The following is a 27,092-nucleotide window of genomic DNA, read 5'->3' on the forward strand; positions in this document are numbered from 1 at the left end:
CTATATCATATAAAAAACACAACCTCTCAAAAGGGAGTGGTCCCAATTGCATTGACATGACGTGAAGGAATGCAGTCCATTGAGCGATAAAATGTTATCTGAGCGCTCCTTGACGCGAAGGTGTGTCGCCTACCCTAATGGTCTGTCAATACTAAATATACAGGCATCATACAACAGTAATTAGACAATACAGTGAGATAATTTCTCAGACTGCCATGCTTGTATAAAATAAAACGGTATTTGGGACACAGAAGTATCTGTCAAGGGTGCAATAAATAATTATTTGGTAACCCCCGCTCCTCCTATACCAGCCTCATAATAAAGGAATGGCCACAACTTCAAGCAAGTGTAAAGGATATTTTTAATCAATTTTTATAAACCAACATATTTATTTAGCAGCATAACCAGAAGGTCTTGAGGTATTTCTAAATTCATACACAGAAATTCACATGTCCCCTTTGTCCTGCACACACTCACCAACAGCAGCAAACTCACACACCGACTCAGGAACTGAACACATAACTCATACTTTATTGGTCATAAGCACTCTCGCTCACACACACACACACACACACAACACACACACACACACACCTACCTGTACACTCATATAGGAGTCAAAAGACATACACAAACAAACATTGGCTTGAATATCAAGTCACACTCACACACACACATCTCTTGAGTCCTGTAGCCACAGTCTGAGGCATGATGTCTGACAGCACAGGCAGGGCTGACTCCCTCAGTAGCTTGTAAGGCAGGCACTCTTAATGGTGCAGTTTTGGCTGTGGAGAGAGCAGGAAAACAGTCAAATGGCTGCTTTATAGTCACAAAAACTAGGATAACATAACTTGTACCATATGTAGATAACATATTCCTTATATAATCGTAAATTGCAACATATTACTTACAACAACTGCCTCAACCCACCTTCTGTGTGCCCATTTTCTTCTCCACCCCACCAGGCAGTGTTCCCCCCTTACTGTCCTTCCAGGGGTAGAAATTGGAGTGAGGGGAGGAGGGCAGGCGGTGCGGTTTGGAGGGGGGAGAGGGTTCACTGCTGCCCCCCTTGCGTTTCTTCCCCAGACCCCTATGGTCGTACCCCGTTGCCCCCCTCCCGTGCAGTCCTGAGTCCCCCCTGCGGAAGTGAGGATCGGGTGGGGAGGAAGTGTGTCCAGAGGGTGGGTGTGTCCGTTTAAACAACCAGGCAGATGCTGGTGAATGGGGCTCCGAGGGGGATGGCTGGGGGCGGGGTTTGCTGCTGGGGGAGAGGGTGCCATTGGTCTGGCTGTGAGGGGTGGGCGGGGTGGTCTTAAAGGAACTGGTTGGGGGCAGTCTCCGGTCCTGTAGGATGATAGAGTTCCTGTCTGGGCTGGAGTGCTCACCCTCCTGTGATGGGGCTTCACGTTTACGGAGTGCTGCTGCTGCCGCCTCCTCCTCTCTGAGTCTCAGTTGCTGCTTGCTGGGTCGCCCCACCGGGTTCTTGGTCCTTCCGGGACCTAGCGGTCGCCCTGGACCTGCCTGGCGGACAGGAGGGGGCGCAGGGGCTACAATATGGCTGCCACTGCCACTGGAATTCTCTGATTGGTTAATGGCTGTGGAGTGGGAGGCGATTTGTAGGCGTGTCTCCCTCCCTGGTCCATGGGAGGAAGGCCTGAGGGATGGGGTGGTTCTGTGGCTTCCTGTCCTGACTTTAGAATGTAGAGAGGAAGAGAAGGATGAGGAGGGAGAGGAAGAGGAGATGCTCTTCACAGAGGGACTTTGGGACTGGAGGTCTGATGCTTGAGGTATTTTCCTGCAGAGAGAAAATATATCTGTATTAGATCCAGACAGAAAACTACAATTCAATACTTTGTCCAGAGAGAAAACAATCAGGAAAAGAGCACTATGTAGCCGTTATGCCAAACAATTACACCAGTAGACCTCGTATACAGCTCCCACAGGACACACATTGAAAGAAATCTTACTTCCAGAGGTGTGCGCTGATGTGCTGCTCCACCATGGCATTGAGCGCCGACCGAAGGTGGTGGAGCCGCCGGTCAAAGGTGTACACACCATGACCCATCACATAACTGCCAAATGAACACCCCTAGGTAGAGGACAAGAGACCGAGCACGGGGAATTAGGGGAGTGATAACACGGCCCGTGTTGGCAACATTCTTGCGTTGTACAGCTGTCAAAAGGTCAACACACTGCAGTAATAATACTAGGAGTAGTTGTTGACATCCTGTAATCTTACCGCGGCTGGTTTAGGGTGCCAAGAGGACGAGGGGTATTCGATTGGTTCCTCAGGCCCCTCTCCCTCGCTCTCATCGCTGGAAATGCGCCCATGGGTGAGGGGTGATGGGGCTTGGGTGCTACCCTCCTCTTGACAAGGTTTTTCCTCCTCTGGAGCACTCTCCGAAGAAGCCCTGGACCGACTGAAGACAGACATTCATATTTGGACCACATCTACCACAAGACCTTTACTATGATTTGACCACAGTTGATAACATTAGCCCTCCACCTGAAGGCAGGGTTGTTGGTGAGGGGCCTCCTGCAGTGTGGGGGTGCTAGGGGGTCCCTCTGGGCCTCTGGGCTGGGGGACCGGCATGAGCCACTCCCCTCTTGGGTCTGAGCGCCCCGCTCACGGATCCGGACACCCGTCTTCAGCTCGGTCACCAGCTGGTCAAAGTTTTTACTCCGACCAGAAACCTTCCTCCGCTGGTGAATAGAGTGAATCTAAGGAGAAGAGAAAGAAACAGACGAGGGAGACAAACTAGACATTAATCCTTGTTTTGTTGATCAAATGTATTTCTTACACAAGGATTTGGTCAACTTCAAAAAAATTACATTCTGCCTGTGATTCTAGTATGGTGAATAAATGGGTGATGCTGTCCAAACTCCCTTCTGTTTTTTAAATGAAAACTATAGCACCCAGCCCCTATGACAGCCAAGTCCTAGGAACTCCCGATGGTCTGAAATGAGTCTAGTTCACAAATTTTAGGATATTAGTAAATCTGTTCTCTCATCAACACATTCTGAGGCACAGATGGGTCTGAGACATGGTGGGATTCATTAGCATTTAACTGTGCTGCTAGAGATGACCTGAATCACATAACATACGCCTGAGACAATCTGTTCAGAGCAGCACACGGGTTGGGGATGAGGGGAAGACCTGGCTTTGGTACTTCCAAGCAGACAGGAAACTAGAGCCTAAACCACCATGAGAGATTTGTAGAAAGCACTTAAAAAGAGGCAACATTTCATCAACAATATGTAGGTATAACAGCTGATGGAAATAGACTGTTGTATCAAATAATCTTGGTAAAGAGATGAAGAAAGATAGTGTGGCTGTCTGAACGAGAAGCGAGGGAGCGAGGCCGTCTGAACGAGGGAGGGAAGCCGTTTCCTCAGGTCCTTTCCTTTCTCTTTCCATTTCCTTTACATGGGGTTCTCTGCTCCTGCCTACACGTGACCCCTCTTTGCACTGAGCGACACGGCCGGGTTCCTCTTTTAGACAAACCAGCAGCCTGCGCCACACACACACACTTCCTGTGCTCCCAGCTCTAGACAGTGGCCATGTGAGTACTTTGACAAAAGCCTCATCTGAACTTGAAGTAATCACTGACCTAACATGGCGGGATGGGTGAAAGTCAGGTTTCTACTACTTTGCAGTCACCTTCCTATTCATGTCAGATCAGTGATTTTAATAACGAAAAGAGGAGGTCGTAGCACTAACTACACCAGGGCTCTAGGACTAGGGGTAATATTTAATTCCACAATGTCCTCAATGCCCTACACAAAATACCCCTTCCCTTATATGGCAGATTCTTCAAATATGAAGGCAACACCATAATCACGAAGCAACATGATATTTAGACGCAGTGTATTATGCTGCTATAGCAACAAATTGCTGAAGTGTAGACAACAGGAGACAGGTGAGAGGAAGAGAAAATAACATAAAATGGAGAGAAATTAGTCACCCTCATAATCCAAAAGGGGTACTCCACAATTAGGCCTACTAGTAACGTCATCCATTTTTTGTTTAAAAGTGTCTGTATGAAATCCATGCCCGATGTGACATCATAAATGGAAGTAATTACTATGTTATCTACGGGGTACTAGTTTTGAAGGGGACCATTATCATTGGAGCTCCTCCTATTATCATAGGATAGTAATAATAACCTAGATATCTCTTATCTGTATCTGATAGTTCCCCTTTTCTAAATGTGCCAAATCATCACAGAAAAATAAAGAGCGAAGTTATTACTCTCCAGTGGTGTAAAGTACTCAAGTAAAAATACTTTAAAGTACTACTTAAGTTGCTGTTTGGGGTGTCTGTATTTTACTTTACAATTTTTATATTTTATAACTTTTACCTTACTACAATCGTAAAGAAAAAATATGTACTTTCTCCTACATACATTTTCCCTGACACTCAAAAGTACAATTCACACATTTATCAAGAGAACATCCCTGGTCAGCTCTACTGCCACTGATCAGGCGGACTCACTAAACACAAATGCTTTGTGTGTAAATTATTCATTTAATAGGATCTCCTTATTCATTTAATAGGATCTCCTTATTCATTTAATAGGATCTCATTCATTTAATAGGATCTCTGTGGGCCTAGTAGTAAAGAATTGTTGTTGAACATGTATTACTTTTTAATGTGGCATTAACATAAACAGCTATGTTTTAATCTGATTGCCAAGCAAACACTTCAAAAGGCTCCCTGCGCACGTTCGTCCTGAAAATAATTTCCACAGCCATACAATGCACCTGCCATTTGATGAATGTAAAGAGACATCTAACAAAACACAAATAAGTGTAAGGGATGACATTGACATTCAGTCTACACTTATAACGTGTCTCGGTCACGCTGTTACTGTTATCGTTGAACCACCTTGCATTTTGGAGCCCATTCCATACGTTTTCCGGTACATTTGCAAATGTTCATGCGGTTGACATGTGGTAATGATAAATAGTGTAACAGCCAACAGTGATAATTGTTGTGACAGGCTCATGTTCAACCGGTATGGCACTATTTCTTCTACTCGTCTCAGACTTACTTTCACCCCCAGTGTTGCCAATGTAGCGATTTTTGTCACTATATTTAATGTGTTTTCAGACCCCTCCAGCGACTTTTACTGGTAAGAGGCTAGTGACAAATTCCACTACTTTTCAGGCTGCCTTTGGGGAGTTTTGACACTGAAGATTTCTATGGTTTTGATAGCATTTAGATACTTTTCCCACTAAATTCTGCCGCAAACGTGCACAAGGTGTGTGTGTGTGAGGGGGGGGGGGGGGGGGGGGGGGGGGGGGGGGCTGCAGGAGAGAGGGCAAAATTGGTGCTGTGACATCATCGCTAGGACAAGAAGAGGAGACTGGGATAGGGGAGGAAAATGAGAGCTTACATGAGAGGGTGAGTGTGAACTTACATTGCAAGTTAGGAGACGAGTGCAGACTTTCTTCCTCTCGGAGTCCAGTACTCCGCAGTGCTTGTCAAGATCACACTCTCTCCCTGGAGATGACAGGAAGAGAAGAGTGTCTTAATAGCAATCAAACGGCTGTGAATCAATAGTCTACACTAGCTTCCTTTCTTTGTGTCCTTTCCTCTTTGATCACTAGTCTGGTAAGATGTCACTATTTTAAAATGAATCTATTCAAGAGACTCTTGACCCAACAAACAGGTTCAGAGGGGGAGGCTTGACTCTCTTTAAAAAAAAAATTTAAAAAAAGAAGACTCACTGGAGGCCACTTTGTTGTAAGGTCTTGGTCCACGGAGATGGCTAGGGAGGGTAGGGACCGTTATGGCCTCCTTCCTCTGAGTGTGTGTCCTCTCACTGGTGGAGGGCCGGCCGGCTGGTGTGGTGGAGGGCCGGTCGGGCGGGGGGGTGGTGGAGGGCCGGGTGGTGGAGGGCCAGCCGGGCGAGGTGGTGGTGGAGGGCCGGCTGGGCGGGGTGGTGGAGGGCCGGCCGGGCGGGGTGGTGGAGGACCGGCTGGGTGGGGTGGTGGAGGACCGGCTGGGTGGGGTGCCTCCATGGGGCCAGGGTGGGTCTCTGAGTGAGGGAGGTGGGGAGCTCAGGGGAGGCTCCAGGGGTGGAGGCTGCTTGAACACAGCTGATTCAGAATGGCCGCTGTGGGGGCTCTTATCCAGGTGGGAGTGGCTGAAGGGACAAGAGAGAATGAGAACATGGTCAGATGTTTAAAACATGGAAATTAATAATCAGAATACATTAAAAAAAATACATCTCAGATGGTTATGGATACAATAAGAAAATAGAGAAAGATCACCCCCATTATATAATTCCACCTCGTACTCAACGCCCACCCTTGATCCATCTAGCCCTTCCCTCTTACCGTACTCCTTCCTTGGGGGGCTTGGTGTGTCTGAACTGTGGGGGTGTGGATGGGGATTGGGGGGCTGCTCTTGGTGCCCCAGTCCCTTGCCTCCTCCCTTCCCATGATGAGGTTGCGTGGGCAGAGGATGGGGAGTGGCTATGGCGGGGGCGCTGCTGGGGTGCTGGAGGGGTGGAGCGGAGGGGGGCGTACAGTTTGCTCAGAGGGCCGTGTCTCCTCTCACAATGCTTCTCAAAGGCCTGGGGCTTGACCACCTGGCCACAGTGGCTACACACCACCAAGTAGAAGTCATCTTGGCCCGGGTAGTGGCCGAAGATGGACATGTCTGGTGGGTGGGGAGCGAGAGGAGGAACAGGTGGTGAGAAATCACAAAGAAAGTATGTATAGACACACACACATCACCGTGTCTCCCTCTCCGTGAAACACAGGAACAAAAGCAGGCAGACAAACACACACGAGGCAGCGTCTGTTAGACATCTGCTGCTGCAGACTGCCAGGCTGGTTACCAGAGGGCACCTGGGTACAGAGAACAGTGCCCCCCAACCCCAAATTCATCTCTTAAGACAAGACACCCACGAGCACGAAAGGAAGAGGAATCAAATCTGGAAAGACACACACACACACACACACACACACACACACACACACACACACACACTGTTTGGGACACACAAACACACATTTTGTGCTGCAGAGGCATGTTCGGCTGTGGCTAGCTAAGATGCCCGGATTAGTAATGTTAGAGGCAAATCTAAACCTAAGTATGAAGGATGTAATCTTACAAGCGTCCCAAAAAATACTTACCTTCCTTCCTAAGAGACATTGCCTCGGCTGCTTTCTTCCCATTCTTGCTGCAGTCATCTCCATCGGAGCCTGAAAACAGAGACTGTGACTGAGGTGTACATACAGGATACACATGCAAGGCTAGTGTAGTAACCTTTGGGTGCCTCTCAATAGTCAAGAGGTGGTTCCTCCATTACATCTTCCTTTGATCCACAATGATCTGAAAGGCAGATCAAGTGAAAACAACATGGAAAACAAACACCTTTGCCAGTTCAGTTCTTCAACATCAGTGGATAAGGGAAGAGGAGATGAGGGAAAGACACTATTAAGAGTCATCCCCTTGTCTGGGTTTACTAGACAGGAAGTCAGGAGCAGAACCTGGACCTCTGGTCTCACAACTGGCACACAGATCAGAGATAAGCAGCAGGTACAGGTTCCATACAGGATGTATATATATATAGGAATTCACTTTCAGTGTGGACGTAAATTTGGAAGAAAACTGGTTAAGTGACTTCATTTTGTATGGCGAATTTGGCACCTCTGTTGCTTGAATTATGCTACGAACATGATATTTGACCTAATACACGTGTGCACTGATCTGATGAAATTATGCTCATTCACACACACACACACACACACACACACACACACACACACTTGGAGCTTTGAAGACACGGATCTCGCCTGGCAACTAAAAAAAATGAATTGTGCCTCGAATACACAGTATTTCCAAAAATTGTTTTATTAGGTTCACATCACCATTCCATCAATCGATAACTCAAAATACGCCCTGAAATAAAAAGCTAGATTACCTAAATGTTACATGGTGGAAACAGCATCAGACTCCTCCTTCGTCACCGGTGTCTATCATACTGCTAGAAGTATTAGCTTAGCTTCATTGCTAATACGGCTAGCTAGCTTTCCATGGCAAGAAGTTGCTCGCCCAACCATCGCTACAACTAATACAAGACGCATTCCGCTGTAGGGCCATAGTTTTATTTAGGTGTGTGCCGTTGTAATGAGAGAATATTGTCAAATGGTTGCCATGGTCTGTCTGTGTACATAAAACGACATAACGAGGATCAAATAGAAACGATTATCACTTATTTTATGAGAAGACGGCGTATGCGCTAGGACCTGGGAGAGAGCAACACGTTAGCCTCCCAGCGCTAGGACCCAGCCGGGTCTTTGTTTGGGTAACATGGTTAAGGCTGCCGCCCGTTTCCTCGAAAATAACCCTCAACAGAATGACCATCGGTTTGATATCTAACAATACCAATGTCAAAGTGCTCCCTTACCTTCCGACGCAGTCACACTGGCTCTCTCGGCCCAGGCGCTCCAGCTTTCGCCCACGAAATCATCGAGACTAGGCACCCGCCGTTCCAGAGCAGCCATTACTTTTACTGCGCGTTCACGCACCGCCATCATCACTGCGCGGCAAGTGACTTACGTCATAATCCGCGTTCACGACAGGGATGGGAAGTACCTGCGTGCGCATTCATGAAATGCCCGCATGTACCTGTCGAGTGGAGGTCACTTGACTCTCTTCAGTGTTTATGAATGTTATGGACGAGATGGGAAGGCCTTGCTATTTCAAGCTCTGTTGTGCTTCAGTAGTAAACTTGAAACTGAAATATACAAAAGGTAGGGTGGCCAGCCCAGATTGTGTCCCCTGGGGTGCATGCACAACTCCAGTCCTTGAGGGCCACAGTCTGATGGTTTTGGTCTGTCATGCACAGTTCAATGCCATAAAATGACCAGGCATTGCTTCTAGTTTCTCAGCTAACCAAGTTTTTAGCAATCTGGTGCCTGACCGTACAGTCAACCTGGCTTGCAACCATTGGTTGAGGCATGCAACGTCTATACTGAACAGAGCCGTTATTTTAAAAGCATGGGAACCGGTTGATAACGTTCTTTCACGTTCGACATTTTTTTCCCAGTACAAAAAAAAAAAAATGCCTATGCAAAGCCCTCCCTGTCACTCAAACTTATTCCAGTGTATGCCTGCCAGCTGAAAATCTTTGCCAGCGTGTGCAGCCCAGCCCAGCCCCCCACACACTGAAATTACAAGCATGATTCAGAAATTAGGGATAGATTTGTTTTAAATTAGATTCAACGCTAGTTAAAAATATAGTTATCACGTTGCACATTGAATTTAAGTACAAAAAGGTAAGACGTGTCATTTTAATTATGCTGCTGCTATGCATGCAGATGCTTGTTAGCGAGCTAGCTCTGATCCAGATGTATTTTATTTTTTAATAAAGCAAGATCAGTGTTTCCAATGACTCCAGTGTACATTGTGATCTTACCAATTATGAGTAGACATTGTTTTGTCAAAAAGATGACATCAACCAATTAGGCAAACTCATTTTTTTAATATATTTTTTTACATATGTTGTTGGAGGTGGTGCTGGAGATGAATATGAAGCTGAAATTACAATTTGGACGACATTCAAAGTTCCATCACAGAAGCCGCTCCTCTGTAGGTATAATTCTATGGGACTAATTCAAATAATGCATGTCATAACGAGATACCCAGCACTTCAAAATTTCAGTCACATCTCACACTTGTCTGTCCAATGCATGTAAATAGCTTGCCCACCCAATAGAAAGCAGCTCTATCTGCACTGAATGGTGAAGTAGTTGAAAATGTTAGGCTAAATGTACAAAATAATTTAAAACATCTCAGAGGTTTAAAAAGGAAAGATAAACAGTTCATTTCTGGTTCCAACCGGTTCAGAACTTTATTTTGCTGGTCAACCTACCTCATACACTTGCACAACTTTTTGTTTAGTTTAGATGTAGATACAAAAGGGTTTATGGTTGGGACTGAGCATGAAATTGTGCCTTCTAGTCATATGAAGGAAACAGTACCCTTGTGCCCCCAAAAAACATTGTTACAATTACTTTGCAGCCATAGTTATATGAAATACAATAGTACCATCTTGTGGCTACAACATTAACTGTAGTCTTAATTAACTGGTAACATTACAGTCCGAGCAGAGTGAACAAACATCTGTACAGCAGTTGTTGCAGCTCTCGTCCTTTAATGCATTGTCTATACATCCTCACTATTGACATGTTTCTTTTGTACAAACAAGTCACATTTTAGAAATCCAATCAAATAAAGGCCTACAAGCCTGATTTATATCCTAAATAGCTAGATTATTTATATTCAAATAAAAAATGGCACAAATAATCTAAGAGATCAGTGTCCTTTCATGACTGACTCAAGCCTTCGCTTTGTAAATCACTACAGCGGCCAAGGCTGTACAACCAGCTGTGTGGATGGCAATGTCTGCATATCCCTCAAATCCCAACACTCGTAAGGAACAGGATGTCAAAATGACATTACTTACAAAATAATTAGTGCAAAGCAATTTTTTTTTAAAATAAATAGTAAATCAATAAGTTCCATTAATTTCCCATGGGAGTGTGACAGACGTAGGCCATCTCCACACACCCATCAACTGCAATCATTGGCTAAATTAAAATGTAAATGAGTGAGAAAAAAAAAACAAGCAACAAGAAATACCAAAGGATTCATTCATTTTGGCACCTACATGTTGCCATTTGTGTTACATGGCAGCACCATTTACCATTCTTCAATGATAGTCTGTAGCTTGCCCAGTGGTGTGACAAAACAGAAAAAACAAAATGACAACCAAAGGCATAAAACTTACTCAGGGAGATAAGTTATAGATATTTTCTAAACACACAGAAGCCATTAAAGGGCTTATTGTGAATTGACCAATTAATGTATTTTTTTTTTTTAAATGACATCAATCAAAAGTTGTCTTTTCCTGCTCAAACTAGAGCTGGGCGTCAGACAGAAATCAATTCAGGCAGTTTATCGCGATATGGATGAAATAATAAATAGAACTATAATTTTATAACAAGTTTAAAAATCACCCTTTAAACTACTACTAAGCTTTTTTTATGGGTCAATTAATAGCTATAACAATCCACCCATGTTAGCAAACTTATTTCATTTCAAACTTTACATTTCTGTAGTATAGTCTACTTATCGTACTGAATGTTATCTGCAAAATGCCTGCAATAAGTGGTCAGTGTCGATCATTTTCTGGTTTATCGTCCCAGCTCTAGTTCAAACATTTTGAAAAGAGTCAAATACTGAGGGAACTTAGTGTTTTAATTGTTTCAATGTCACAACTTTACATAATACTTTAAAAAGTTTGGCTTCATTGAGTAAACAATACACCAACCAGCACTGCGGTGAAATATAGGCACTGACAGTTTGAATAACTAAAATATTGACAGCAGTTACTAGAAATGTGTCCTCAAATTGAATGTAGTCCATATTAGTTGGTTACTGCTATAGTTAGTATAAATAACCAAGGCACTGTTCATATGTTCATCCACAAGTAAGCATTTCAAGGTTAGCCCACACCGGGTGGTTATGAAGCATGTGACAAAATAATTTAGAATAACAAAACTAAAACAAAAAAAAAAACCATCCATTTCAAAGAGGAACGCATTGAACATCAGGAGCGATTGTGGGGTCAAGTAGCTAACAACTGACGAGTTTAGTGCACCAAAGCAGTAGGCTTTCAGAACATGACAGAAATGCAACATCCATGTTTCAAAAAATGTAGTAGTGGAATATTGGAATGACTGATTACTGGATTTCAACATTACCGTCGACCTCATCTCCTTTATTAGATTCATGGTAAACGAGGGGACTGACGGTCAGACAATTAGTGTATTTGAACCACAGGAGGCTGCTGAAGGGAGGACGGCTCATAACAAATGGCCGGGAAAGGAGTGAATGGAATCAAACACCTGGAAACCATGCGTTTGTTGTTTTCGATACAGTTCCAGCCATTACTAAGAGCCCGTCCTCCCTAATTAAGGTGCCACCTGTGATGTCAATGCAGCATTACTGAACATCCCCATATTAATCACAGTTCAGCTACAGTAGTGTGTCTGTGAGCCCTGTTGGGACATTTTGTACCTGGTCTATGCGTTTGAAAGTACCTGCTCTAGAGGAAGCGACCAAAATCAGACATTTTGAAAATCACAGATACCCAAATCCTTTCAAAGTGTTCAACTCAAGCTACGTTCACTGTAACTGAATAGATGTTATGTACAGTTAACTCAAGGCACCTTTTAGAATGTTTAAAAATAAACAGGAAAAAAACAATTTAAACCGTTGCGGTCACTCAGTTTTCAGGGTTTACACCTGTAAATTGGGGTAGTGTTGACTGCAGCTAGCAAATCATTCGCATTAACTGACCAACTCTATGCAGAGTATTAAAACAACATCCAAGGGTAGCTGTGTTGGAGGGTTAGAGTTGGGGAACTTAGGCTGTGTTTACACAGGCACACAAATTATTTTATTTTTATTTGGCCAAAAGGCCAATCACATCTGATCCTTTTCAGAGCTGATCTGATTGGTCAAAATACCAATTAGTGAGAAAAAAAAGTGTGTGTGTGAATTGGGCTGCCTGTGTAAACACAGCATGAATACTTTCCCTGAAGCTTGAGCTTAATGCCCATCATTGAAAAGTGGCCTCTGTTGTAAGGGTCATTAAAAAGGAACATTTTGCTTGAGGTTTTAGTTAGGGTTAAATAAGAAACAGTGTGGGTCCAAAGCACCTTGGCGATTGGCTTGGGCTCTATGCAATTAAGAGCTGGGGACTCCGCCCTCCTCCATGGTGGCTGGTGGGTTGGGGTCCTTGTGGAAGGGAGTCTCCTTAAAGATGAACCAACAGTTACCGGTCCATAGGATGAGGTTTAGAAATCCGAAAATCTGGACAAGCAGGAAAGTGTGAAACAAAGACAACACAGGATACAAACAAAGGAATTACAAATGCTACATTAAGTGCCACTACACCGTAGACCTGTCTTTCATGCTTGACTTGTACATACCTGTAAATCACATTGAGAAATGGCTAGAAATTCCTATTACTAAATCAAATTGCTCACCACAGAGGCATTGAGTTTTCCCATGGAGGGGAAGTATCCAGGTGAGCACAGGGGCTGACAGGTCTCAACCAGGTGGTATGGGTTGGTGGCCCACTTCACGTCAGTCAGGCCCTTCCCCCAGGCAGAGGAGGACACCAGCCACAGGAAGGCAAAAGCAGCAGTCACCAACAGGTCCTGAGAAAAACACAGGGGAGGGTTGTCACTATAGGACCATGTTGAAGAGGATGGAAGAATGCAGCTTTTAAATCATGAATCTCTTTTGAAAACTATTAGGCTCACAACTTAACCTGTCGTCTCAGCTGTTAGAGCCATACCAGGCTTAAAACATTAACCTAACCCATCAGCCAGAGACAAATGGTTACATTGTTAAATCAACATTTATTTAAAATCACAAAATACTTCACATTAAAACAAACTGAGGATGTATAAAACTCACTTATTAAAATCCCAACTAAAAAGGTGGGTTTTTAAAAGTGATTTAAAAACCTCTGTTATCTGCCCCTCTTACCTGACATAGCAAGCTGTTCCACAACTGTGATGCTTTAGAGAACTAGCCTAAAATAAGCAAATGCATGAACCAATTCTTCGGCATCTGGCTGAGAGTCGTTGTCTAATTCTGAAAATGTAAGTATGCTGTTTTAGATATGCTTTTCTTTTCTGCAAACTGTGCAGTACTGTGTGGCTAACATTACAATCACTATATCAGCTGTACATGCTTACTCTGTACAGTCACACACCATTATTGGTCTGCCAGTTGATGGGTTGCTTCTCAAAAACCCTACAAACAGCCTCACAATGACTGGTTGACACTGATCTGGCAGTACACAGGCTGGTAGCCCATGATATACAAATAGTTCTCCAGTTATGCTACACTATACGGTAACGAACATAAACCCCACCCTATGTTCGAATAAAATCAACTATATGTAGGCTATTTTGCCTGATGCGTCAAGCGCTGCAATTAAACATTTAGACAATTTACTAAAGCGTGAGCCACAGATCCCGAGTGGCGCAGCGGTCTAAGGTACTGAGTCTCAGTCCTAGAGGCGTCACTACAGACCCTGGTTCGATCCCAGGCTGTCTCACAACCGGCTGTGATCGGGAGTCCCATAGGGTGGCGCACAATTGGCCCAGCGTTGTCCGGGTTAGGTCAGGGTAGGCAGTCATTGTAAAATAAGAATTTGTTCTTAACCGACTTGCCTAGTTAAAACATTTTAAACTAATCAGAAGAAAATTTCTCCCACTGCTGCTGGCACTGCTGCTGCTGGCCGTTGCAGATTCTGCCATTATGCATCTGAAGTTGCCGGTAGTAGGCTACAACAGTGGTCAGCAACCTTTACCATTTGGAGTGGCAAGTTATCGTACCATTTCTACTGATCTGTGTGTCAGTTCTGATTTTCAGATGCACATTTTTGTGGAACAATTTCATATCTCAAAATCAATGTCATGCGGTTAATCAAAATTATAGTGATGCCTCAGACACTGAGATGCAGTGCCTTAGACCGCTGAGTCCCTCGGGAGCTATGCATGGCCTGTCTGCAAGGAACTTGAAACATTGTATTAACTATTAACTTGGGTCTAGCCTGAAGCTCAAGCTAACAAACTTGCAACACTGTTTAAAATATTCTGGGTGCTGCCAGTGAGCACCACACAGACAGACACAGCCGTAGGCTATTTGCACAAAGGATAAGAAGTAATGAGGTAGGCCTTTATGACATTTCCACCGGATCAGAGCATGACATTTTCCCCCTTTCATGCTGTGTGGTTATTGAAAGTGGGAGAGCTGGAAAGATTTTTCAAATAGGCTACGTTGAGGAACTATTCACAATGGATGTCAAAACAGACAGTTTACTTTCTTTTTGAGGCGAAGAAAAAAATTACTTTGAGAAGCTCCACAGTGATGGCGAGTTAAGCCAATCAGAAATAGTATCAGATCCCCAAATGTGCATATTTATAAGCCTACATTTGCATGCAGGCCAGGTAGCCTAGGCCTAGTTCTATTCATAAATCAGGTGTGTGTCCTTTCTCAAGATTGACAGGAGCTCTCCAAACAAAAGACAATTAATAAATTAACTCGTAAATGGAATGAAATAAACCTAAACCTTTCCCTCACAAGTGTAACCTAGGTTGTGCGTTCTACAAACAACATGTCCACTCCTACAATGACAAGACTGTAATAATAATATATTGAATGCATGAACAGAACTTTTAGACAAGAAATGGTAAACATACTACTGGTGATACTTGTGTGCCATCCCTGAAGCATTCACAATGGATTAGTCCACTCAGACAGGTGTCTCGCCTGCCATCATTTTTATAAAGAGGGGAGAACAAGTATTTGATACATTGCCGATTTTGCAGGTTTTCCTACTTACAAAGCATTTAGAGGTCTGCAATTTTTATCATAGGTACACTTCAACTGTGAGAGACGGAATCTAAAAAAAAAATCCAGAAAATCACATTGTATGATTTTTAAGTAATTAATTTGCATTTTATTGCATGACATAAGTATTTGATACATCAGAAAAGCAGAACTTGATATTTGGTACAGAAACCTTTATTTGCAATTACAGAGATCATACGTTTCCTGTGGTTCTTGACCAGGTTTGCACACACTGCAGCAGGGATTTTGTCCCACTCCTCTATAAAGACCTTCTCCAGATCCTTCAGGTTTCGGGGCTGTCGCTGGGCAATACGGTCTTTCAGCTCCCTCCAAAGATTTTCTATTGGGTTCAGGTCTGGAGACTGGCTAGGCCACTCCAGGACCTTGAGATGCTTCTTACGGAGCCACTCCTTAATTTCCCTGGCTGTGTGTTTCGGGTTGTCGTCATGCTGGAAGACCCAGCCACGACCCATCTTCAAATGCTCGTACTGAGGGAAGGAGGTTGTTGGCCAAGATCTCGCGATACATGGCTCCATCCATCCTCCCCTCAATACTGTGCAGTCGTCCTGTCCCCTTTGCAGAAAAGCATCCCCAAAGAATGATGTTTCCACCTCCATGCTTCACGGTTGGGATGGTGTTTTTTGGGTTGTACTCATCCTTCTTCTTCCTCCAAACACTGCGAGTGGAGTTCAGACCAAAAAGCTCTATTTTTGTCTCATCAGACCACATGACCTTCTCCCATTCCTCCTCTGGATCATCCAGATGGTCATTGGCAAACCTCAGACGGGCCTGGACATGCGCTGGCTTGAGCAGGGGGACCTTGCGTGCGCTGCAGGATTTTAATCCATGACGGCGTAGTGTATAACTAATGGTTTTCTTTGAGACTGTGGTCCCAGCTCTGTTCAGGTCATTGACCAGGTCCTGCCGTGTAGTTCTGGGCTGATCCCTCACCTTCCTCATAATCATTGATGCCCCACGAGGTGAGATCTTGCATGGAGCCCCAGACTGAGGATGATTGACCATCATCTTGAACTTCTTCCATTTTCTAATAATTGCGCCAACAGTTGTTGCCTTCTCACCAAGCTGCTTGCCTATTGTCCTGTAGCCCATCGCAGCCTTGTGCAGGTCTACAATTTTATCCCTGATGTCCTTACACCCTCTCTGGTCTTGGCCATTGTGGAGAGGTTGGAGTCTGTTTGAGTGTGTGGACAGGTGTCTTTTATACAGGTAATGAGTTCAAACAGGTACAGTTAATACAGGTAATGAGTGGAGAACAGGAGGGCTTCTTAAAGAAAAACTAACAGGTCTGTGAGAGCCGGAATTCTTACTGGTTGGTAGGTGATCAGATACTCATGTCATGTAATAAAACGCAAATTAATTACTTAAAAATCAAACAATGTGATGTTCTGTCTCTCACAGTTGAAGTGTACCTATGATAAAAATTGCAGACCTCTATATGCTTTGTAAGTAGGAAAACCTGCAAAATCAGCAGTGTATCTTCAGGCAGAAATTTGCATCCTGTAGCTCCAACCCCCCCCCCCCCCTGCAAAACCTGGACCCGTACAAATCAGCTGGGCTTGACAATTTGGACCCTCTATTTCTGAAACTATCCGCCGCCATTGTCGCAGCCCCTATTACCAGCCTGTTCAATCTCTCTTTCATATAGTCTGAGATCCCCAAGGATTGAAAAGCTGCCGCAGTCATCCCCCTCTTCAAAGAGGGAGACACCATGGAACCAAACTGTTACAGACCTATATCCATCCTGCCCTGCCTATCTAAGGTCTTCGAAAGCCAAGTCAACAAACAGATCACTGACCATCTCGAATCCCACCGTACCTTCTCCGCTGTGCAATCTGGTTTCCGAGCCGGTCACGGGTGCACCTCAGCCACGCTCAAGGTACTAAACGATATCATAACCGCCATCGATAAAAGACAGTACTGTGCAGCCATCTTCATCGACCTTGCCAAGTCTTTCGACTCTGTCAATCACCATATTCTTATCGGCAGACTCAGTAGCCTCGGTTTTTCGGATGACTGCCTTGCCTGGTTCACCAACTACTTTGCAGACAGAGTTCAGTGTGTCAAATCGGAGGGCATGTTGTCCGGTCCTCTGGCAGTCTCTATGGGGGTGCCACAGGGTTCAATCCTCGGGCCGACTCTTTTCTCTGTATATATCAATGATGTTGCTCTTGCTGCGGGCGATTCCCTGATCCACCTCTACGCAGACAACACCATTCTATATACTTCCGGCCCGTCCTTGGACACTGTGCTATCTAACCTCCAAAAGAGCTTCAATGCCATACAACACTCCTTCCGTGGCCTCCAACTGCTCTTAAACGCTAGTAAAACCAAATGCATGCTTTTCAACCGTTCGCTGCCTGCATGGTTCCGACCTTGAATATGTGGACATCTATAAGTACCTAGGTGTCTGGCTAGACTGTAAACTCTCCTTCCAGACTCATATCAAACATCTCCAATCGAAAATCTAATCTAGAGTCGGCTTTCTATTCCGCAACAAAGCCTCCTTCACTCACGCCGCCAAACTTACCCTAGTAAAACAGACTATTCTACCGATCCTCGACTTCGGCGATGTAATCTACAAAATTGCTTCCAACACTCAACTCAGCAAACTGGATGCAGTTTATCACAGTGCCATCCGTTTTGTCACTAAAGCACCTTATACCACCCACCACTGCGACCTGTATGCTCTAGTTGGCTGGCCCTCGCTACATATTCGTCGCCAGACCCACTGGCTCCAGGTCATCTACAAGTCCATGCTAGGTAAAGCTCCGCCTTATCTCAGTTCACTGGTCACGATGGCAACACCCACCCGTAGCACGAGCTCTAGCAGGTGTATCTCACTGATCATCCCTAAAGCCAACACCTCATTTGGCCGCCTTTCGTTCCAGTTCTCTGCTGCCTGTGACTGGAACGAATTGCAAAAATCGCTGAAGTTGGAGACTTTTATCTCCCTCACCAACTTCAAACATCTGCTATCTGAGCAGCTAACCGATCGCTGCAGCTGTACATAGTCTATCGGTAAATAGCCCACCCATTTTTACCTACCTCATCCCCATACTGTTTTTATTTATTTACTTTTCTGTTCTTTTGCACACCAATATCTCTACCTGTACATGACCATCTGATCATTTATCACTCCAGTGTTAATCTTCAAATTGTAATTATTCGCCTACCTCCTCATGCCTTTTGCACACAATGTATATAGACTCCCCTTTTTTTCTACTGTGTTATTGACTTGTTAATTGTTTACTCCATGTGTAACTCTGTTGTCTGTTCACACTGCTATGCTTTATCTTGGCCAGGTCGCAGTTGCAAATGAGAACTTGTTCTCAACTAGCCTACCTGGTTAAATAAAGGTGAAATAAAAATATCAAATACTTGTTCTCCCCACTGTGTGTGTGTGTAATATATATATTTTTATATATTTGCCACAGCTTGACAAAAAAATTCAAATCTTGGTCGACCAACAGCCTATCTACCCAACAGATGACTAAAAATGGGATCAGCCCTAGTATCTTAGACTCACAAAGGTAGGTCCGCGGCCCTCGCGGTACACATGCTGGTATCCCAAGTATAAAACCAGGGTGGCGGTGCAGTACAGGAAGCCAAAGACACCGACACAGACGTAGAACTCAGCCGAGGAAGAGTAGTCGCCCTGTAGGTAAATCTCATTCGTGGCGTTCCCGTTACACGTGGGCACCTTTAAAGGGCCGTAGCTAGGCAACCTAGAGAGTAGTGGGGGGTGGGAGAGAAACTATCAATTAGATAAATCCATTTCAACTATAAATTCAAAAACATTTAAGGGGCAACCATCAAAGGCAAATAAAAATTATCTTGGTGGGAAGAATCTTTTGTTTTTTTCCATGTGTGACTGCATACATTTTACAACCAGCTTTAGAGTAAAAAGAAACTGCTCTTTGGAATTCCCGTTTACACATCAAACCCTTGAAAAGTTTTGCATTGCTTTTCAGGGAGTGCCAGAGATAGGCTTATTTACTGTACAGACCACAGGTAGGGGTTACTGGCAATTAAAAAACAAGAAACAATATGACAGCATACATGTTGTTAATATGCAGCTCTATGCGAGAGGTGTTTTACCTGAATGGGTATCCGAACCCAACGTCTATGTCCTTTAGCACCGCATCCCCACATTTCACACTGATGTGGGTCGTCCCAGAGTAACCACCCGTGGTGGCAAAGGCAAAGATGGTGAACACCTGCACAGAGAGAGAGGTGAGTTAGCGTGCATCTCAATGGTCTTAAGTTACTTTCTCTCCTCATCTATTTGCCTTCACATCATTCTCATTCCTGGGCAGCTAAGAAAAGCTCATTCCTGGTGGGCGGACTTTTCACTAGTGTCTAGGCTTTGTTTTCAGGTCAATAAAGGAGACAAGGAAGGAAAGGTACTTTAGAATTCATAAACTGTTTCTCTCCCAAAGATCTAGAGTTATTGTGCACTCCTCTGATTATCAAAATTTGTCCTTTAAGATTTTAAATCAACACATAATACATGTAGCCTACATACGACTGTATACAGCTATATTTAGCTCATCTGTATTATAGCTGATCAGAGGGCTGTTCAGAGTTGTGGTTCTGTAACTCACAACAGAAAGTCGTCCTCTGTAGTGCCACGCCAGGATAGTGGGTTTTGACTCCCGGGATCACCAATACGTACAATGTATGCATGACTAAGCCCCTTTGGATAAAAGCATCTGCTAAATGGCATATATTATTATAATAAGAGGTGTTCCACCGGTAGGACACAGAGCTGGTTTTAAGTGGTCAAGTGTTCCTGCTGCAGCACAGTTAACAGTCCTCTGTAAAAGCCATAAGGGTGGGGAGTGATCACCCGGCAAGAAAAGCCCCAACTCCAGCAGAACGCCCCACCGGGGTCAGGTCAGACAGGAAGAGACCAAGAGGCCTCAGACATGGCTCGTACCAAAAATCTTGAAACCCTGACTGGGCAGAACACTGGGGACCTCCTCATCCACCCTGATAGTTACTTCCTCTAATCAAAGCATAAAAGTGGGGGAGAGCAGACCCAGAGAGGGGAAGAATGGCAAACATACACGTATGCAAAATCATAGGCTTACACTTCTCTCCCAGACGAAGACTTTCCCTGTGCTAGAACCTTGACTCTTTCTCTCTCATGATTACTTTTCACCAATTTAACTTCCCCTCCAGCCTCTTTCCACACAGGAAACTCCTTCCCTCAGTGAGTGCTGAGAGAGCCAACTCATTAACACGGACTGGCTCCTAACAGCGGAGTCTGACAAACTAGCAGCCCGTTTAATGGGTTCTGTTTGAGAAAGGATAGGCGCACATCCAATCTTGAGCTGTAATGAGGAGTTAATTGGGATGTAAGGTCATTTGTAGATCAGTGATTTTGTATCGTCTGATAGCAATGCTTGAGTAAGGTTTATTCTCCTAGGTGTAATAAACTTTAAAAACTTGGGACTACCACACCATCCGAACTACAGAAAAATCTGTCTGGTGGGCTGATTCCATTTAAATAGACTGCATAGAAAGGCAGCCCATTTTAAATGTAGGACTAGGATGATGTTGCTGCCCCTAGATGTATACTGAACAAAAACAGAAAAACGCAACAATTTCAAAGAATTTACTGAGTTAGACTTCATAAAGGAAATAAGCCATGATATAAGGTCATTAAGCCCCAATCTATGGATTTTACATGACTGGGAATAAAGATATGCATCTGCTGATCACAGACATCTTAAAACAAAATGGGCCTCAGGATCTCGTCACGGCATCTTTATGCATTTAAATTGCCATCGATAAAATGCAATTGTGTTTGTTGTCCGTAGTTTGCCTGGCCATGCCGTAATCACGGGGCACTTTGTTCACAACATTGACATCAGCAAACCGCTCGCCCACATGACGCCATACACGTGGTCTGCGGTTGTGAGGCCGGTTGGACCTACTGCCAGATTTTCTAAAACGATGTTGGAGGCGGCTTATGGTAGAGAAATTAACTTAAAATTATCTGGCAACAGCTCTGGTTGACATTCCTGCAATCAGCATGCCAACTGAATGCTCCCTCAACTTGAGACATGTGGCATTGTGACAAAACCACACATTTTAGAGTGGCCTTTTATTGTCCCCAGCACAAAATGCACCTGTGTAATGACCTTGCTGTTTAATCATCTTGATATGTCACACCTGTCAGGTGGATGGATTATCTTGGCAAAGAGAAATGCTCACCAGAGGTAAACAAATATGCACAACATTTCAGAGAAATAAGCTTTGTGTGAATGGAACATGCCAGGGAATTTTCTTTAATTTCACATCATGAAACCAACACTTCACATTGCATTTATATTTTTGTATATTTGAATACAAACTTGTTCCCGTGTTGGTTGCTGGTAGCAGTGTTCCACAAATAGGAGTTACTGAACAGATCCGTCCAATGAAAACGTGATGGGAGATCTAGGACGCCCCAACTTCTTCTAGAATAATGCCCTCTGTTCTAAAAGTAGCCTAGTCCAGTGCCCACGTCAGCTCAAGCACGTTCCCACATGATCACAATCAATCAGAATTTACATAGCAGTTGAGAAGTGCAAAACAGACCACGAGGCCTAAAGAGTTCAGGCCTTCTGAACAATAACAAATATCCAATGCAATAAATAGAGGGTCATAAAAAACAATGCCACAACAGTTGCTGAGTGTAAAGGGGTCAAATGTGGGTATTTCAGTAGCGGACTAAACTACAAAGTGAAGGAAGTTGATTTTTTTTATTCTGGGGGTAGAGCAGCTTTAATATTGCAGACAGATTGTAGTTTCCGTCAATGTAAATTCTCTGCATCATTTCCAATACTCCATATTTTCTTTGTGCATGATTTTACAGTACCAGTCAAAAGATGACACCTACTCAATCAAGGATTTTTATTTATACAATTTTCACACTTTGTAGAATAAATAGCGAAGACATCAAAACTATGAAATAACACATGGAATCATGTAGTAACCAAAGTGTTAACAAAACCAAATTATATTTTATAAATTAAGATTCTTCAAATAGCCACCCTTTGCACAGCTTTGCACACTCTTGGCATTCTCTCAAACAGAGTAACCTGGAATGCTTTTCCAACAGTCTTGTAGGAGTTCCCACATATGCTGAGCACTTGTTGGCTGCTTTTCCTTCACTCTGCGATCCAACTCATCTCAATTGGGTTGAGGTGAAAACACCAGTCTCAACGTCAACAGTGGAGAGGCGACTCCGGGATGCTGGCTTTCTAGGCAGAGTTGCAAAGAAAAAAATACTCCCTCAGACTGGCCAAAAAAGACTAAAAAGGGGCAAAGAACAGACACTGGACAGAGGCTGCCTAGAAAGCCAGCATCCCGGAGTCGCCTCTTTACTGTCGACGTTGAGACTGCCGTTTTGTTTTGGGACTATTTAATGAAGCTGCCAGTTGAGGACTTGTGACGCGTCGGTTTCACAAACTAGACATTAATGTACTTGTCCTCTTACTCAGTTGTGCACCAGGGCCTCCCACTCCTCTTTATATTATGGTTATAGACAGTTCGTGCTGTTCTGTGAAGGGAGTAGTACACAGCGTTGTACGAGATCTTCAGTTTCTTGGCAATTTCTCACATGGAACAGCCTTCATTTCTCAGAACAAGAATAAACTGACAAGTTTCAGAAAAAAGTTAATGGTTTCTGGCCATTTTGAGCCTGTAATCGAACCCACAAATGCTGATGCTCCAGATACTCAACTAGTCTAAAGGCCAGGTTTATTGCTTCTTTAAATCAGAACAGTAGTTTTCAGCTGTGCGAACATAATTGGAAAAGGGTTTTCTAATGATCAATTAGTCTTTTAAAATGAAAAACTTGGATTAGCTAACAACATGCCATTGGATCACAGGAGTGATGGTTGCTGATAATGGGCCTCGGTATGCCCATATAAATATATATTTTTTTAAATGTCATATCCTGCTACAATATCCATTTACAACATTAACAATGGTCTACACTGTATTTCTGATCAATGAGGTTAATTTTGTTGTTGCTTTTCTTTCAAAAACAAGAACATATCTAAGTGACCCCAAACTTTTGAACGGTAGTAAGTGTACAGAAAACACACTTTATTTTTTATTCCCTCCCCACCTCCTAATTGGAGTAAATTAATGGACAACAGGCTTCAACATACATTTAACAGAAAATACATTTTACATTAGTCATCTTTAGTTTGTTATTAGTACCAGCCTTCAGCTACCCTTAACCCCTCCCATCTATCTCTGAAGACCATCCAGTTTCTATTTGCCATATATCTGACTGCGCTGTTTCACAAAACTTCTGAACCTATCTATATACATACAGATGAAGTCGGAAGTTTTACATACACTTAGGTTTGAGTCATTAAAACTCATTTTTCAACAACTCCACAAAATTCTTGTTAACAAACTATAGGTTTTGGCAAGTCTGTTAGGGCATCTACTTAGTACATGACAAGTCATTTTCCCCAAAATTTCTACAGACAGATTTCACTTAATCACAATTCCAGTGGGTCAGTGGGTCTACCTTCAAACTCAGTGCCTCTTCGCTTAACATCATTGGAAAACCAAAAGAAACCAGCCAAGACCTCAATTTTTTTTGTAGACCTCTACAAGTCTGGTTCATCCTTGGGAGCAATTTCCAAACGCCTGAAGGTACCACTTTCATCTGTACAAACAAACACCATGGGACCACGCAGCCGTCATACTGCTCAGGAAGGAGACGCGTCTCCTAGAGATGAACGTACTTTGGTGAGAAAAGGGCAAATCAATCCCAGAACAACAGCAAAGGACCTTGAAATGCTGGAGGAAACCGGTACAGAAGTATCTATATCTACAGTAAAATGAGTCCTATATTGACATAACCTGAAAGGCCGCTCAGCAAGCAAGAAGCCACTGCTCCAAAATCGCCATTAACTATGGTTTGCAATTGCACATGGGGACTAAGACCGTACTTTTCGGAGAAATGTCCTCTGGTCTGAAGAAACAAAAATAGAACTGTTTGGCCATAATGACCATTGTTATGTTTGGATGAAAAGGGGGGGGGGCTTGCAAGCCAAAAGAACACCATCCCAACCGTGAAGCACAGGGGTGGCAGCATGTTGAGGGGGGTGCTTTGCTGCAGGAGGGATTGGTGCACTTCACAAAATAGATGGCATCATGAAAAATTGTGGATATATTGAAGCAACATCTCAAGACATCAGTCAGGAAGTTAAAGCTTGGTCGCAAATGGGTCATCCAAATGGACAATGCCCCAAGCATACTTCCAAAGTTGTGGCAAAATGTCTTAAGGACAACAAAGTCAAGGTATTGGAATGGCCATCAAAGCCCTGATCTCAATCCTATAGACAATTTGTGGGCAGAACTGAAAAAGCACGTGCGAGCAAGGAGACCTACAAACCTGACTCAGTTACACCAGCTCTGTTTGGAGGAATGGGCCAAAATTCACCCAACTTATTGTGGGACGCTTGTGAAAGGCTACCTGATATTTTTGACCCAAGTTAAACAATTTAAAGGCAATGCTACCAAATACTAGTTAAGTATGTAAACTTCTGACCCACTGGGAATGTGATGAAAGAAATAAAAGCTTAAATACATTTATTTTTCTACTATTATTCTGACATTTCACATCCTTAAAATAAAGTGGTGATTCTAACTGACCTAAGACAGGGAATTTTTACTAGGATTAAATGTCAGGAATTGTGAAAAACTGAGTTTAAATGTATTTGGCTACGGTGTATGTAAACTTCTGAGTTCAACTATACATTTTACCTTGTTCTTTTTAGTTCCATCCTTCAGCTCCACTAAACCTCTCCCATCAATCTCTGAAAACCATCCAGTTTCTGTTTACCATATATTACAACTGTGCTGTGATATTTCACACAGGCCATTATTCTAATGAGCTCCTCCCCCAAAACATCTAAACAAGAGACCTCGATTAATCGTTTACGTAAAGTTGTGATAGTGTTTCCTTGTGAAGTTAAGATTTGATATACTTTTTGATTTTGGATTCCACGGCTTAGTTGCTGTGAATGCAACAATCTGTCCTGGGATCCTGACAGATTCCATGTAAAGAGAGAGACACAGAAACCCAGCTAGCTCAACAGTCTCAAATGTAGGTCGCTATTGAACGTTTAACATTGCAGGAGCTGTGTTTACTTTGCTTTATTCCGGGACAATGTGGACTGCCCAGACTTTCAAAGTGGCAACTGTTTGCTTGCAGAGGACTACAGGGGCGAAGTGCCTACCCTTAGAAAACCTACTGGGGGACTCCACCCCCGCCTACTTTTAAATTGTTCTTCTACCCCAGTAGCCAGACGTCGCGCTCTGGTGGAAGTGTTGCCGCCGTATCAGCTCCCCACAGACGACTTGGCCTGTACTCTGCAGGGATCCCTCCCCAAAGTGGTAAGATGCTCCTGTGGGATGTTCCTGTTCTCAACCCAACCAGCCATGGAGATGTGTCACTCGCCATGTAAGTCGGGAAAAAAGCATCTTCTGGCAATGGGGGACTCCTTGGAGATGTTAAGCCCGGACACAGACCAGAAACTGCTTTGCCGCCCTGGATTCAGAGGTTCAGGTGCCTTGGTCCTCTGTTGTCTCCCTCTCCGGTGGCAACTACCTCAGGTTTAGTTCCTCAGAGCACCCACCCTCCTCAGACCGTGAGACTGCCTGAGATACCGGGCCATTCATCTACGATGGATACTACAGCCGACTCGGGTCCATTGGGCCCCACCGCTCTTTGGTCCTCGAGGGGTCTTCTAAATCACTTGAGTTGAAAGAACGGCCTGCCCTCTGCTATTTCACCAGCTGTCATCATTGGCAGGTCTATGGTGAGAAACATCTCAGTTCCCAGTGCTACCAAAGAGCTTGAGTACAGGACACTACAAGGCTGCTTCCAACTGTTCTACCCAGGAGCATGAGTACAGGACACTACAAGGCTGCTTCCAACTGTTCTACCCAGGAGCTTGAGTACAGGACACTACAAGGCTGCTTCCAACCGTTCTACCCAGGAGCTTGAGTACAGGACACTACAAGGCTGCTTCCAACTGTTCTACCCAGGAGCTTGAGTACAGGACAATACAAGGCTGCTTCCAACCGTTCTACGACTGCTGCCGGGGGCTGACGCTGTCGTTTGACCCCACATGGACTACGACATCAGGAGGGCTAGCTTGGAACTTCTGAAAATTGATTTGAAAAATAACTGATTCGAGCAATGACAGATTACAAAAAGCGGCAAATAATATCAGGTCCGGTACCATCGTTGGGCCGAATGTCTGAAAGATTCAGCAGGCTACTGGCATTACACATCTGGCTAAAAGACAAGTGTAGCTCTGCTGGAGTCACTTTCATAGATAACTCTGACACCATCTGGAAACAGAAGATAATCTATAGGAATGACAGAGTCCATCTAAATGAGCTTGGCTCCTGTACTCTGTCCAAGCATTTCAAGACTGCATTGAGACAATGACTTATGACCCAAGACCAGCTCAGTTAATCCCCACCATTCTGACGCTGTGTTGTCATAATGCTGCATCAAATGTACATCACAGGGGCATTGGCAGACAACTGAATTAAAGTCCCCCTGTTGATCCTACAGCTA

General features: G+C 43.9%; 2 protein-coding genes across 3 annotated transcripts in view; both read right to left on the bottom strand.

The window, feature by feature from the left end:
- Positions 1-343: 343 nt before the first annotated feature.
- On the bottom strand, positions 344-8,665 carry LOC109891325 (ataxin-7-like protein 2). Its single transcript, XM_031825511.1, has 10 exons — positions 8,427-8,665; positions 7,150-7,218; positions 6,346-6,670; positions 5,734-6,152; positions 5,424-5,506; positions 2,507-2,721; positions 2,240-2,420; positions 1,968-2,089; positions 931-1,795; positions 344-785 (listed from the first exon to the last, which is right to left on the bottom strand). Exons 1-10 carry the CDS (start codon positions 8,554-8,556, stop codon positions 768-770), a joined length of 2,427 nt encoding a protein of 808 aa, XP_031681371.1. The 5' UTR covers positions 8,557-8,665; the 3' UTR covers positions 344-767.
- Positions 8,666-9,846: 1,181 nt separating this feature from the next.
- LOC109891326 (synaptophysin-like protein 1) overlaps positions 9,847-27,092 on the bottom strand; it is a 33,150-nt gene continuing 15,904 nt past the window's right edge. The window contains exons 3-6 of one of the 2 annotated variants that reach the window (XM_020483775.2): positions 19,580-19,698; positions 19,008-19,206; positions 13,078-13,251; positions 9,847-12,901 (exon numbers count right to left, since the gene is read on the bottom strand). In XM_020483775.2, coding sequence (XP_020339364.1) covers positions 12,776-12,901; positions 13,078-13,251; positions 19,008-19,206; positions 19,580-19,698 — 618 coding nt within the window. In that variant the 3' untranslated portion in view covers positions 9,847-12,775. The remainder of the gene's footprint in view (positions 12,902-13,077; positions 13,252-19,007; positions 19,207-19,579; positions 19,699-27,092) is intronic. The other variant, XM_020483777.2, reaches the window with a different exon arrangement.

Source organism: Oncorhynchus kisutch, linkage group LG5 (genome assembly GCF_002021735.2).
Source record: "Oncorhynchus kisutch isolate 150728-3 linkage group LG5, Okis_V2, whole genome shotgun sequence".
NCBI lineage: Eukaryota > Metazoa > Chordata > Actinopteri > Salmoniformes > Salmonidae > Oncorhynchus > Oncorhynchus kisutch.

What these genes read in the sequence shown, in the direction of transcription:
- LOC109891325 (XM_031825511.1), bottom strand. Translation starts at nt 8,556, where the DNA reads ATGATGGCGGTGCGTGAACGCGCAGTAAAAGTAATGGCTGCTCTGGAA. An exon ending in AATGTCTCTTAGGAAGGAAG is followed by an intron (nt 6,671 to 7,149) that starts GTAAGTATTTTT and finishes CCCACCCACCAG; the next exon opens with ACATGTCCATCTTCGGCCAC. An exon ending in ACCAACAACCCTGCCTTCAG is followed by an intron (nt 2,421 to 2,506) that starts GTGGAGGGCTAA and finishes GTCTGTCTTCAG; the next exon opens with TCGGTCCAGGGCTTCTTCGG.